General features: G+C 31.9%; 3 protein-coding genes across 3 annotated transcripts; 1 reads left to right on the forward strand and 2 right to left on the reverse strand.

Moving 5' to 3' along the window:
• Window positions 1–188: 188 nt before the first annotated feature.
• On the reverse strand, window positions 189–2,787 carry LOC146923189 (alternative oxidase 3, mitochondrial-like). Its single transcript, XM_085715896.1, has 4 exons — window positions 2,209–2,787; window positions 1,702–1,830; window positions 829–1,311; window positions 189–342 (listed from the first exon to the last, which is right to left on the reverse strand). The coding sequence occupies exons 1-4, from the start codon at window positions 2,500–2,502 to the stop codon at window positions 283–285; spliced, it is 966 nt and encodes a 321-aa protein (XP_085572022.1). The 5' UTR covers window positions 2,503–2,787; the 3' UTR covers window positions 189–282.
• Window positions 2,788–3,120: 333 nt separating this feature from the next.
• Window positions 3,121–6,771, reverse strand: LOC146923190 (alternative oxidase 3, mitochondrial-like). Its single transcript, XM_085715894.1, has 4 exons — window positions 6,107–6,771; window positions 5,370–5,498; window positions 3,940–4,428; window positions 3,121–3,329 (listed from the first exon to the last, which is right to left on the reverse strand). Exons 1-4 carry the CDS (start codon window positions 6,416–6,418, stop codon window positions 3,270–3,272), a joined length of 990 nt encoding a protein of 329 aa, XP_085572020.1. The 5' UTR covers window positions 6,419–6,771; the 3' UTR covers window positions 3,121–3,269.
• Window positions 6,772–9,093: 2,322 nt separating this feature from the next.
• Window positions 9,094–14,338, forward strand: LOC146923191 (elongator complex protein). The gene is made up of 8 exons (XM_085715900.1): window positions 9,094–9,664; window positions 11,008–11,174; window positions 11,291–11,337; window positions 12,568–12,637; window positions 12,844–13,046; window positions 13,133–13,222; window positions 13,798–13,873; window positions 13,958–14,338. The coding sequence occupies exons 1-8, from the start codon at window positions 9,414–9,416 to the stop codon at window positions 14,140–14,142; spliced, it is 1,089 nt and encodes a 362-aa protein (XP_085572026.1). The 5' UTR covers window positions 9,094–9,413; the 3' UTR covers window positions 14,143–14,338.
• The last annotated feature ends 322 nt before the right edge of the window (window positions 14,339–14,660 follow it).

A 14,660-nucleotide genomic window follows, 5' to 3' on the forward strand; every position in this document is an offset into this window, starting at 1 on the left:
AAGGCATTTCTGATGACTGATTCCATTAATTTCTATCCAAGCCAAACTATTATCAAGTTCTATTAACTCCATTCTGCCAAGCATCAATCCTGTTGATAGGATAGATGATCACAAACACCACCACCAATTAATTGATTTGATGAGATATTGTGTAATGAATACTGGTAAACTTTCAGGTTACAAAATGCACACTGAAAATACATTTTATTTATTGAAGAATTCAGACATGAATTGAAAGTTTAGATAACAAAGGCTAGCTAGAAAATTCCATAAAAACATGACTCAATGATAACCAACAGGAGCTGGAGCCTCTTTCAGTTCTTTTCCTTGATGGTGAATATCCTACAAAAAGATGAACACAACATTCAGAGCAAATGAAGAGGAAATAGATTAAAATCAAGAGTGTTTTAAACAAATTATAATGACTTAAAAATGGTTTTCATCCATTTTTTTTTTTTTGAGAAAATGTTGTTCATCCTTATAAATAGACTTTTGTTTGTAGTCACTACTATATATTTTTTTCTTCTTAACTTTAGTTCTCACATATTTTCAGTTATCAATATTAGTCCTTGCATTTTAACTATAGTGTCACTTGTTTAATATAAGTTTTTTTTTTTGGACATGTTTTAATAGTTTCATATAAAGTTCACTTAATCTTGACATTGCCGAGACTTCAAAGTATGATTAACTTAATAGTTTCATATTCAAATTAATTTTGAAGATTTTTTTTTTTTAGACTAAGATGATATATTTATAGGGATGAAAAACACATTTAACAAAGTTAAAATTGACAGATTCAAAAATAAATATATTACAATTGACACTCACCGACGCAAAGTGATTGACATCCCTATGATGAGCCTCATCAGCACGAATAACAGTGATAACATCCTTAAGAGTTGCATCCTTAGGAAGTCTCCAATAATCAATAGCAATAGCAGGAGCAGGTACATTTTCAACTCTACCACTTGCATTTAAATGTTGTGTGTATGAAATCACAGCCTCTTCCTCCAAATAACCAACAAACCTATGTGCTGTTTTTGGTGAGAGGATGTAACAAACAAAGAATGCATTGAAGAAAACACCTTGAGCAGTAATAAACAAAAGCCTTTCATGCCAACTTGGTTTTACAAGCTCTACCATTGTCATCAAATGCATCCTTTCATTCTCTGCTTCTTCAAGTAATGCTTTGATCCAACCACCAGTGTGTTGAAATTTTCTTAGAGACTTCAAGTGTAAAAGCATCCCTCCCACCATTGGCGGGACGGCTGCAATTGTTTCCAGCATCATTGCATGGCATCCGTACCGTTCCTATAGCAGTTATAGTTCAGATTAATCAAATCCATCAATCAAAATTCTTCTAGGCAATTTGGTGTTTAGTCAGCATCGAAACGGTTTTTCCTAAACTATTCAACCTTATCTGAAGATGATTAACAACTAATAAATCAATAAACCACTAAGAATAAAGATTTTTTTTTATTACTAAGTAATATTTTAGTAGCCAATTTTTAACAAAGGACCATACCAACAACACATGTGGTATGGTAGCTAAGTTTTCTATGACTCAAATGTTGGAATTCTAATTACACATTAAACATAGCTTAATGAAATACAAAAAGTAATTTTTATGTGACATTTATAATTTTCATATAGAGTAATGGATAGAAATATATGTTATGTAGCAGTACATAGCCCACAAACCTTGAAATAAAAATCAGAGAGAACCCTTAGAAACTTGACAGATCTGAAAGCAAACTTATCCGCAAATGTTTTTGGTACATGATGCTTGGTAACATCTATTGACACATCTGAGCTGTAACTTTCCCATGGCTGCAGCGGACATCATATATAGAGAACATATCATATGAGACATTATCGAAATACAACACTGCTAGATTAACATTGAAAACACTGCTAGATTAACATTGAATTTCATCGATCTAATGCTTGAATCAAAAGTTTTTATCGAATAGATCAACTCGACAAATTTAAATAAATTTACTTGATGCTCTATTAAATAAATTCAAATCAACATATAATATATGTAAGTCTATCTAAAATTTTAGGTTCATAAGAATTTTTTATTTATGATCATTAACATAAATAAGTTCAATGTTTATAATGAATTATTAAGCGGAATAACTAAGTTTAGATTTACTCATGCATGCTTTAACTCTGATACCTCCTCTATATAGCATATATTCTTACCATGAAACAGTTCCATGGCCACTCAGTTCCATCCTCCCTTTGAACCTTGGGCCTAGTGATCCCCCAGTAACTCGAAACGACGGTGTTGCTGTCATTACTGTTCTTATTTTCCTCTGACTGCTGATCCTTTTTCTCTGGCAGAGTTGACATCTTCTGCCAGTAGAAGCTTCCAAGAGCGCCACCGCCATTCTGGTGTCTCGGCTGAACAGTCACCGCAGTTGAAAGACCACGGTGATAGCTCCGGCTACTGCAGAACAAAGCTCGTGCCGTTGACCTTAGTAAAGAGTTTTTCATTTGGAATGTTTTTTAATGTGTTCTTGGAAGAAAATAGCAGCTCAGAAGTGGAGATTTATATTCATATATACAATAACAAGGAGTGGATTGTGCATTAATAATTTAATATATAGTTTTTGTATTAAATTTTGTATTTGCCACAAAGGGAAGAAGAAATGTCTTTGAAAGTCTCAACAATGTGGTCTCCTTAAATTAGTGATTGATTAGTACTTACCAAAAAGTTGGAATTGAAAATGTTAGCAGCCACTTTTTTTGGATTTTCTTCTCCATAATTCCATTCCTAATTATAAGATTCTTTGAAATATGATTTGTTTGTCTTTAAATATAAGACCATCGATAGATTCATTTTCTAAATATATTTCTTACAAATACTTCAAAATAAGTTATATTAGTACATAAAAAAAGTTTGATATCTTAACACCAAAATACATCTCTACCCGTATTTTGAATACAATAAATTAAGATATTTCTGATAATTGATTCCATTAATCTCTCTCCAAAGCCAAAGTATTATTGATTTTACTAATTCCACTATGTGAAGCATCAACCCTGTTGATATATGATCATCACCAACACCATCAACCAATTCCTTGATTGGGTGAGATATTGTGTTGTGTATTGATAAACTTTCAGGTTACAAAATGCACACTGAAAATACATTTTATTTATTGAACAATTCAGGCACAAATTGAATAATTTAGAGACAACAAAGGCTAGAAAATATAAATTACTATGTTTTGAAGAAAAAAATGACAAAACAAAATAACTCAATGATAACCAACAGGAGCTGGAGCCTCTTTCAATTCCTTTCCTTGATGGTGAATATCCTACAAAAAGAAGAACACAAGAACAATTTACAATGGGTCAAATATATTTTTAAGTTCTATAAATATACCAACTTTGTTTTTAATGTCTACTAAATTTTTATTCAAATTTTCGTCCATACATATTTTCAGTTATCAATTTTAGCCATCGCTTTTTAACTATAGCAACAACTGTCTAACAGAAGTCCATGTGGCAAGTGCCACATGAACTTTTTATGACAGAGACATTGCCTAAGACCTTAAAATATCATTAACAAAGTAATTTAACCATTTATTCTTTAACTTTGAAGAAAATGTTTAAACGAAAGCTCATATATTTATGAATTCCAATTGCATAGAGCCGACAATCTTTTGCATTCATGCAATTAACACATATGCGGCTCTTGAATCGAGATAGGATAGGACAATCAAGAATTCAATGCCGATTTTAATATTTTTATAACTTAAAATATTGATCTCAAAATTTGAACGGTCTTATCTCGATCCAACATCCACAAAAGGACTGACTGTGTGAATGCGGATATTACCTATCGTAACTAATTCAAATTTTATATTTTCAGAGAGACATGAAAACATATTTAACACAACTATAATTAAAATATGGCAGACTCACCGAAGCAAAGTGATTGACATCCCTGTGATGAGCCTCATCAGCACGAATAACAGTGATCACATCCTTAAGCGTTGCATCCTTAGGAAGTCTCCAATAATCAATAGCAATAGCAGGAGCAGGTACATTTTCAACTTTACCACTTTCAATTGCATCTAAATGTTGTGTGTATGAAATCACAGCTTCCTCCTCCAAATAACCAACAAACCTGTGTGCTATTTTTGGTGAGAGGATGTAAAACACAAAGAATCCATTGAAGAAAACACCTTGTGCAGTAATAACCAAAAGCCTCTCATGCCAACTTGGTTTCACAAGTTCAACCATTGTCATCAAATGCATCCTTTCATTCTCTGCTTCTTCAAGTAATGCTTTGATCCAACCACCAGCATGTTGAAATTTTCTTAGAGATTTTAAGTGTAAAAGCATCCCTCCCACCATTCCAGGGACAGCTGCTATTGTTTCTAGCATCATTGCATGACAACCATATCGTTCCTGAAGTAATTATAATTCAAATCAATAATTTAATTTTGATACATTGTGTCACTTTAAAAAAGTTTCGTAGAGGCCGGACTTGGAATAATCAAGCCTTTTCTCATGTGAATCGGATGGTTAGGACCAAAAAATTGTAAAAAGTTGTATGGTATAAACAAATCACAGTCAATCATATGCATGATTTTAGAAGTAATTATGGTTAAAGAGAAATATTTTAATCATCCCTAAAAAGAAAAAAGAAATATTTTAATCATTTAACATTATGATTGATTTTCGGTGTTAAAAATCTTTACACTCACAATGTTATGCATAAAAAAAAAAAAAAAAAACTTTACACTTACAACTCACGGTGTATATGAATTAAATCTATTAATCACACCCATCAATCAAAATTCTTCATTGTTTTTTGGTCTTAACAATCCAAATTTTTCTGGAGAAAAGTCTTGTCCTGATAAATCAAAGTTCAAGATATAAGTAAAGTCTAAAAAAAAATTATTCTAGCCAGAATCTAAATTTTCGATCTTATATGAAGTTGATTAACCACGTGACTAGTGAATCAATATGGCACCACTAAACTTTGTCAGTTAAATTCCTTTTTATTTGTTGGATTCACTTCAATACAACAATAATTCAAAGGGCCAAAAATACAGGACTTCAAGTGCAGTTGGTAGTATGGAAGACATAAAAAATACAACTAACTTCACATTTTTCAGACACAATTATAAGCAATACACACAATTATTTGCAACACATTATAATTTCATAACTAAGAAGAATTTTTTTAACAAAGGACAATAGCAACAACACATGTGGTAGTTATTGTAGCTAATTTTTTAGCTTAATGAAGTACCCTAAGTAAATTTTATGTTTCATTTATGTTTTCTATTTATAGTTATGGATAGAATTAGTATATTTTATTTAGCAGTAGATAGCCTACATACCTTGAAATACAAATCAGAGAGCACTCTTAGAAACTTGACAGATCTGAAAGCTAACTTGTCCCCAAATGTTTTTGGTGCATGATGCTTGGTCACATCTATTGACACATCTGAACTGTAACTTTCCCATGGCTGCAAACAAAGATCATATATAGAAAACATGTCCTATGAGAAATCATCAAAATACAACACCATGCAAGATCAAGTAACTCATGCCCTAGAACTAACTTTAAATTGAGTTGCTCTGCTTTACTATTTCATTATAAATAATAAGTTTTATCGATCCAACTCTCAAATCAAATTTTTTTAATGGCTAGATCAAGAACTCATAAATATCAAAGATTACATCGCTACGAGATTTTAAATTTATATAAAAAAACGCATGTGTCGATTATTAATATCATATGAAAGTAATCAATGGTTAGATTTATAAAATTTAATATATATAATGAAACCAAACAGAGTTAGTGTCTCTTTCGATTGATTTATTTAAACTTACATACTGACGTAAACTTTGAGATAATGTTTGAAAGAATTTATGAAAAAAGCCGGTGATATTGTTCAAAAGTTTTTCAACTTATTTTTTTAAAAGTTCTTCAAAATAGTTAATAAAAGTAGTTTGTAGCTTATACAAAAATAATTTAACTTTATTTAACTTTTTTCTAAAGAAATAGCTTAGTAAGTTGCAAATATCTAAATCAATTTAGAGTTAATACCTCTTTCTATATATGTATTCTTACCATGAAGCAGTTCCATGGCCACTCAGTTCCATCCTCCTTAAGAACCTTAGGCCTACTGATACCCCAGTAACTCGAAACAACGGCGTTGCTGTTATTACCGTTGTTGTTGGCATCATTCTTGTTTTCCTCTGTCTGCTGATCCTTTTTCTCCGGCAGAGTCGACATCCTCTGCCAAGAGAAGTTTCCATATGTGTCCCCGCCATGCTGGTGTTGTCTCGGCTGAGCTATCACCGCAGTTGAGATGCTGCGGTGGTAGTTCCCACCATTGCGGAACAAAGCTCGTGCAGTTGACCTTAGTAAAATGTTTCTCATGTTGAATGTTTAATGTGTTTTTGGATGAAAACAGAATTGGAGACTTATTTATACATGCAACGAATTTAGGAGTGTGTATTAATAATTTAACATATAGTTTTCGTATTCAACTTTGTATTTGCCACAAGGACAAGGTAACACCAAGAAGAAAGGTCGAGGAAGGTTTCATGTGGTTTTGTTGCTTTAGATGTTCAATTATGTTTGTTAAATTATTGAATTGAATTTGCATCAGTGTGGTTGATAATTAGTTGCCACAAAGTTGGAATTGAATACGTTCAGTCAGCGCTGCCAACTGAGGCTTTTGTGGACTTTTCACCTCCTTTGATTATTATTTACTACTTCTATTATTTGTTCAATTCATGTCAATTCGATGTTACTTTCTTTAGCGTGATGCAACGCAATATCCCCAAGGAAGAAGGAACTAGAATCTTGGGAATAGTAAATGCTGTTCTTTGTTTTGACTTTAGACGAAAATTCATCAAAAGGACAGTTTCAAGAAAATTATTTACAATCAAGTTGAAACAACAGTATTTGTTATTGCAGTACTTTTTTTGTTACATTATTGCAGTATTTTTCTTTTTTTGCAAATATGTTTTTGTAATGTTTCTTTTAGAGCATTTACGATGGTTTTTCCATTCAACAACACTCAACACCCTCTTTTTTAATTCTCAACACTCCACATCATTTTCTCTCTCTTATTCAACATTCATTTAACTTTTATCCTCTTCAATGGTTTTTCATTCAACACTTTACACCACTATCTTTTATTTCGTATTCTTATTTAATTTTATATTTTTGTTTTTATAATTACATAAAATTACAATTATCGATTATAATTAAATTAAATTAAAATAAAAAACACTTAACAATTTATTTTTCAGTGAATTGTAAAAACAAAATTTATTTAAATAATTTATTTATATTTTCTTTACTTAAAATACAATACAATAAACTAAGCATGCGACACAAAAAACTTAAAATGCAAGACAACAAACTTCAAAATACAGACAAATATTTGATTGAAATTAATTTCCAAACAGCTTTTGGCTCATTTCACTAAAAAGAAGATTAAAACTTCAAAAAAAAAGCTAATAGAAAGATAATAATAATAATAGTGAAAAACTTAGTTTTTCTTCTGTGTCCAAATCAAATGAACTAAGTCTCTATTTATAGACAAAAAAATAATCATGAATTTTGGTATAAATTTTTTTTAAAAAAAATTACTAATTTATAATGAAATAATTGAGTTCAAATTATTAAGATGAGATAAATCCAAACAACCAATCAGGTTTGGCCATGTGTCAAGCTTCAACGTGTTGAATGGTTTCATCACCTCTTTTCTCCACCTCATCTCTCTACCAAATTCAACACACCCTTACAATGATTCAACATGTTGAGAGTGCCTTTCAACATACCCGTTGCATTTGGTCTTAGTGAATTTGTACATGTATTGTTCTTTTTTTTTTGGTACAAGTACATGTATTGTTCTTTATTTTTGTGTTTATCTACTTGATATTATGTTCATTATAGATATTTGTTTCTTATATATATTTCTAAAATTCTTATATATATATATATATATATATATATATATATATATATATATATATTTCTAAAACGCTGTTGAACATACTTACAACATGTTTGTTTTTACGGTGGGGTACCTCACCCAACATGCGTTTTGTCCAAAGCTCTAAATTAGAGTTTCCATTTTTCACGTTTAAACAACATTGGGACGCGAGAATATTGAAGCCACCGCCAAACCAAACATTGCCTTACTAACTTTGGTGGATAAATCAGTTTTGGCAAAGATATTGCAATCGCTTGGAGTTTTGACCTAACCATAGGTTGATTTACACAAATTTGAGAATCAGTGAGATTAAAGATCAGTAAGATTATAAATATTTGTTTAAATTAATCATAAAGCATCCTATTCTTTATAATAAACTCATTTGTTATAATTAGATTAATTTATGGATCAAATTATCAATGTAGGTCGACTCAGTTGATAATAAGTTGATTCACTTATAATGTAAAGGATTTAGATTTGACGCCGACATGAAAACCACTTTAACAAATGATTTGTAAGTATTTTTCCAAGTCTCAAAAATCTGCTTTGACCCTGATTAACCTAAATTCTAATCCACGAAACAACAAACACCATTAAAAATTTACAGACATAAATAGAAATAATAAGTTGATTCACTTATAATGTAAAGGATTTAGATTTGACGCCGACATGAAAACCACTTTAACAAATGATTTGTAAGTATTTTTCCAAGTCTCAAAAATCTGCTTTGACCCTGATTAACCTAAATTCTAATCCACGAAACAACAAACACCATTAAAAATTTACAGACATAAATAGAAATAATAAGTTGATTCACTTATAATGTAAAGGATTTAGATTTGACGCCGACATGAAAACCACTTTAACAAATGATTTGTAAGTATTTTTCCAAGTCTCAAAAATCTGCTTCGACCCTGATTAACCTAAATTCTAATCCACGAAACAACAAACACCATTAAAAATTTACAGACATAAATCGAAGAGCTTAAATTTGATCATCAATCACGACGTCTACTCTAACAATTTGATTTTCAACATTTTTTGTTAGTTGAATTAAGATTTTTGAACTGTGTATATTTATTTAAATAAATGAAAAATATATCTTATTGGTTTTGACTGTATCTCCAAAAACACCTCCCCTAGGCTGAAAAATCAAAACCCCTTCCGCCCAAAACCCAGCCGGCAGAGCAGTGTCACTCAACAAATCCATACCTAACTAACATACTCTAATTCACACAAATTTCCTCTATCACTGTTATTTCATACTATAATCGCTCATCGTCTTTCTCTTACACACTCTCTCTCTCTCTCTCTCTCTCTCTCTCTCATACAATCCCAAATCAAAATCAAACTCAACTGCCACTTCCATACAGCCTCTCCCCGTCGATTCTAGAATCTTACAGTTCTTCCCACCCGTCACCAACGATGTCCGAATCAATTTGCAGATCCTTACGCGACGGCGCGTTAGAAGGAGAACTCTCTCCCACTCTCACTATCAAAGACACTCTCTCTTCACCTTTCGCCTTCAACGTTTTCTCTCACATTCTTCTTCAACTCTCCTCACCAAAATCTCACTCCAACACTGCTATTCTCATCGTTTCGCTTTCTCGGAGTCCCTCGTTCTATGCTCATTTCTTCAAAAACAAGGGAATCGATCTTTCTTCCTCTAACAAATGGTAATTATTTTCAATTTTTAACTTCTTCTTTATATTTCTGGTTTTAAATGTTTACTCTCTATTAACATTTTCAATTTTCATTTTCAATGTGAATCTGGAATGACATTTAGGCTCTGTTTAGTACAAATTATCGATTGCTAATAAGATAACTGATAGTAGATGATCTTATAGCAAATAACTGATAATGTAGCAAATTGAATTTGTAGTGTTTGGTAAGCTAGCTGATAGTGGATAAACCAGTGGATTGAATTTGTCATAAACTAGCTGATAAATACGAAATGGCATAAAATAATATATATATTTTTTTCCTTTTTTCCGATTAAGATAATAAGAGTAAAGCTAATAGAAAAAAACTCTAATATATAAGCTCAAATGTTACTGGTAGTAGCTTATAAAAAACGCTATAAGCTCGCAAGAAAATTGTTACCGAACAGTTATTTTTTAGTCCTATGACCTTGTAACAAATAGCTAATTGTTGCCGAACAGGTATCTTTTGGTCCTATGAGCTTATAGCAAATAGCAGGTAGGGAATGAACCTATAACATATAGCGGATAAGCTAGTGAATTGAATTTGTAGTAACTGATAAAGCTAGTTCAAGCAAGTGGTTGAACTTACTGATATATATGAAATGACATCAATTTTTTTTATTTATTTTTATTTTTATTAATGTTACTTGAAGTAGCTTATAAACAAACATTATGAGCTTGCAAGAAAAATTGTTACCAAATAGGTCTATTTTGGTCCTACGAGCTTATAAGCTTTAAGCTCAAAAATTCATCTTGCCAAGCAGAAGCCTTAGTTATGGATTCTCCTTTTTGATTGTGATAGAAGCTGTTATCTAATTCAAAGGGGCTGGGCTACTCGCTACTTTTATTTCTTTTGGTTGTTGGTTTTTTGTGCTGCGCTTTTTAGTGGCCCTTTTGTATTGGTTCCATTTTTTCGTGAGCTTATTAGTGCGTCTTACCCGAGCTTGTCGTTAATAATATTTTCAGTTTAAAAAAGAAATTGTGATATAAGATTGAATGCGTTTTTGGAAATGTTGAAAACATAATTTTGATTTTTTTTTTCTTCAGAATTTTAAAAAATATTCAATATATTTTTGAAAAGAATTTTAGGGAAAACTGTTTTACACTGAAATCCAATATGAATCCATTATTTTGTCATGTTACCCACTTTTCAAATGGTTATTTGGATAGCGATTGTGTGACATTGACAATTGGTGGCATCTCGTTGAATGTCAGTGTAAACTTGTTTTGCCCTAGCAGTATACAACCATTAAACTCTTTTATACTTTAATTTTTGAAAACTTGTATATTGTCTTTTCTAATGTGTTACGTTGCAGGATTCATGTTTTGGATTGTTATACAGATCCTCTTGGTTGGAAGGGTAAGACAAGGAAATCTGGAAATGTTACGATTCCTTCTGACCAAATTTCACTTGCTACTACAACTTATAAATCAGTCAAGGATATGGATAAGTTGTTTTTGGCGATTACTGAATTGGGAAGAGGTATTGATTGCTATTAGGTTGGAAATGTCGCTTATTGGTTTTAATGCTTTGAAAAGAATTGTTCCATATTTTTGCTTTCTTTTACATGATTTTTTTTTCAATTCATATACTTGCAGGTTTAGTTGGAGAAAATAAAGTCCGCGTTTGTGTTGCCATAGACTCGGTAATACCATTGACTTGAAATATCTTTGAATGAAGTTGAATATACTCTGTTGGTCTATTCTAGTCAATGTTTTTTGTGGCTTTGCAATTAATATGGTGATTGATTTCTTTATATGCATTTTGCTGAATTTTTTATAATTATGAATTTTGTGGCTTTGCAATTAATATGGTGATTGGTTTCTTTATATGCATTTTGCTGAATTTTTTATAATTATGAAAATTGTAAGAAGGGTATTTTTGTCTTTTATTTTCCAAGCTAAATAAAATAACCTTGATACAGTAATCTTTTTATGATGTTTCCCATCAGTTTGTGAGATTTTCATCTTATCTATGATTAGCAGCAGTACAGCCACAAACTTGAATAATAGACCTCTCATCATAAAAAAGTATTTTGTGGAGTCTGTATGTTTACATTGTAGGGAACTCATGCAGTAAGGGGATTCGAAAATTTGCATGAATCATGCTGCTTTAGTTGTTAATTTATTTTGTATTTTATAAATTTTGCGATAAAGGTGGTGGAGACTTGAGCTCTTTGATGTTGTTCTATCTTTACACTTTTCAGTTCACTTCTGTTTTGATAGGTAACCCCACCCAATTCGTTGTTACTGGGTTGAAAATGATTAGGTTGAGTTGGTTAGACAGTTAGGATGGGAGTATAGGTATGGTATCTTGTCATTTGTGATAGAATTGGGGCCTTTAAGGTGCAGACCCCCGAAGCTCTATAATATCTTTGTAATTGGACAGTTTATCTCTATTTTTATTCTAATAGAAATCCAATTCCTATCACTTAGCATGGGAACTTTAACTACCAAATGATTTACATTCTATAGTTGTTTTCCCTAAAGCTTGGGAAAAAACTGGAAAGTATGGTTGGAATATGTCAGTTTGCCTCACCTCTTAAACTTCCCAGAAATAAACGAGCCATTAAGTGATTATAAAGATATCTTGTTACAATTTAATGATGGAACTGGAAACTTTTTTTTTTTACGTATATATATGTATCTGACTATCTATCTAACTTTCTTGTGCCCTTTGTCAAAAAAGAAAAAGAAATTATGTGCCTGCAAGTTTCCAAAATTCCTTTTACACTAGAATTCCTGAGAAAGAAGATTTACAATTACTCTCAATTCCATTAATATTCCAATTAAGTATGTTCGGTTTCTTTGTTTTTCTTGTATTATCTGTTTGTGTGTGTATATAATCCTAATGGATTCTTTTTGGATATTATCAGCTAAGTGAACTGTTGAGACATGCATCTTTGCAGTCAGTCGCAGGCCTTCTAAGCAATCTGCGTAGCCATGGTATTTGCTCTTATTTTGAATACGGTTTCTTGTATAGTATGTCAGTATGTCTAGTTTGTTGTTATTTGATTGAGTAAATATTTTAGAGTACCAGAAGTCTAGAATGTGAGAGTTAGTTGATTATTTCAGTAGATAATATTTATGTCACGGGTTGGCTTGATGCTAACATTATCTTCTCTTAAATCATTGCTGTTGTATGATTGCAGATCAAATTTCAAGTATATTTGGATTATTGCATTCTGACCTTCATGAGGAGAGGGCTGCAGCTGCTCTTGAGTACATGTCCTCCATGGTGGCTAGTGTAGAATCAGATCATCATTCTTCCGAGAACTCCTTATTGGAGAAAAACTTTACCCAAGGAAAATTTAATGTCAGACTCAAACGCAGAAATGGACGAGTTAGAGTGACGGTGATCTCTTTATTCTTTATCGTGAACTTATTTGGAATTGCTAATCTTCAAAACTGGTGCACTGATGTAATATCTCTTGTATTCAGTGTGAAAAGTTTAAAGTTGAAGCAGGAGGAATCAGCTTTACTTCTGCTTCAGCAGAAGATGGAACAACCGTTGCAGGCTTACTGCCGAAGGTCAGTCTTTAGTTTCCTGAAGAGATCTTATTTTTGTTGAGCCCCCCCTTTATAAAAGAGAGCATATCATTCAAAGGTATTTTTTCTAAGGAAATGAAAATTTAGATGCTAGGTGCCTATTTGATGCTTTGATTGAAATACTGAGTGCTTCTAACATTAAATTTAGGATTTTAAATTGTGGGCCGATTTGGATCATTACAGCAGATGTAATCTGCCCTCACAATCAGATGTAGTTGCGTAGAGCACCGCAACCTAGTTGATTGTACAGTACAGTTTTTATGATAAAATCTATCGATTTGTTATATGTAATTTGCAATTGGTACAATCTGTCTTGAAGAAACATCTCATGTGCCGATGCCATGCCTACACATGCTAAGCACTTAGTTTGTTCACCTTCTTATATACACACACGATATTTTTGTTTACAGAATATACACGTATATGCATCGTAAACACAGTCACAAACAGTTGTAAGGAGAGTGACAGAGACCAAACAAGATATGGTGTGTGATATGAAGCTGAACACTTTTCATTGACCGCAAATAAATAATAGGTTGAAACTTTGTTTTTAATAGGTACAATTCAATCTCCAGCTGTCGGAGAAGGAGCAAGTTGATAGGGCAAAGGTTGTGCTTCCTTTTGAACACCAAGGTATGATATAGATTTGTATTTGAGCCATTTCTTACGGTGTTTAAATCATATATGTCGTCTTATGCTTAAGCTCTTCTCTTTTAGGAAATGGTGCACCGATTCAAATTTATGATGGTAGAAGATCCCTTGAAGAGAGCAGCAGTGAGGGGGCACCTCTTTCAAAGGGTAAAAAGGAGGACTCAGCCCTAGGTGAGATTATATATTTTCGTGATTCAGATGATGAGATGCCAGATTCTGATGAAGACCCAGATGATGATTTAGATATATGAATGTGCTTTAGTTAGTGTCTTCTGTATTTCTAGGTGACTTAGATTAGGTTTGTGATCAAACAAAATTATATTAAAAAAAAATCTGCCCGATATTGTTTAGCCAATGTTGTCAAAATCGCATGTTAAAACATAAAATCGCCCTATTTTGAGCGATTTGACTCGCGGTGAAATGGGAATACAATCCGATTTTGAGCAATTTGAGTGAAATCAGAATACATTCCGATTTTGAGCGATTTGAGTGAAATCGGAATACAATATGATTTTGAGTGATTTGACTCGCGGTGAAATTGGGTAAAATTGAGGTACAATTGCGTTTTTATTACCCAATTTTGAAGAAATTAATTTTTTTTGGGGTTTGTTTTAACTTTGAACTGTTAATAACTTATTAAATTCTTCTCTTTTGGGTAGTTTTTGTGTGTGGGTGTTTTTATGATTCGGATTGATAATTTATGTTGTTTGATACAAGTTTACGAGCATGACAATTCATTATGGCGATTTGGTATGTTTTTGCTATATAA

Source organism: Medicago sativa, chromosome 5 (genome assembly GCF_051527215.1).
Source record: "Medicago sativa cultivar Bolivia chromosome 5, Bolivia_mono, whole genome shotgun sequence".
Taxonomy (NCBI): Eukaryota; Viridiplantae; Streptophyta; class Magnoliopsida; order Fabales; family Fabaceae; genus Medicago; species Medicago sativa.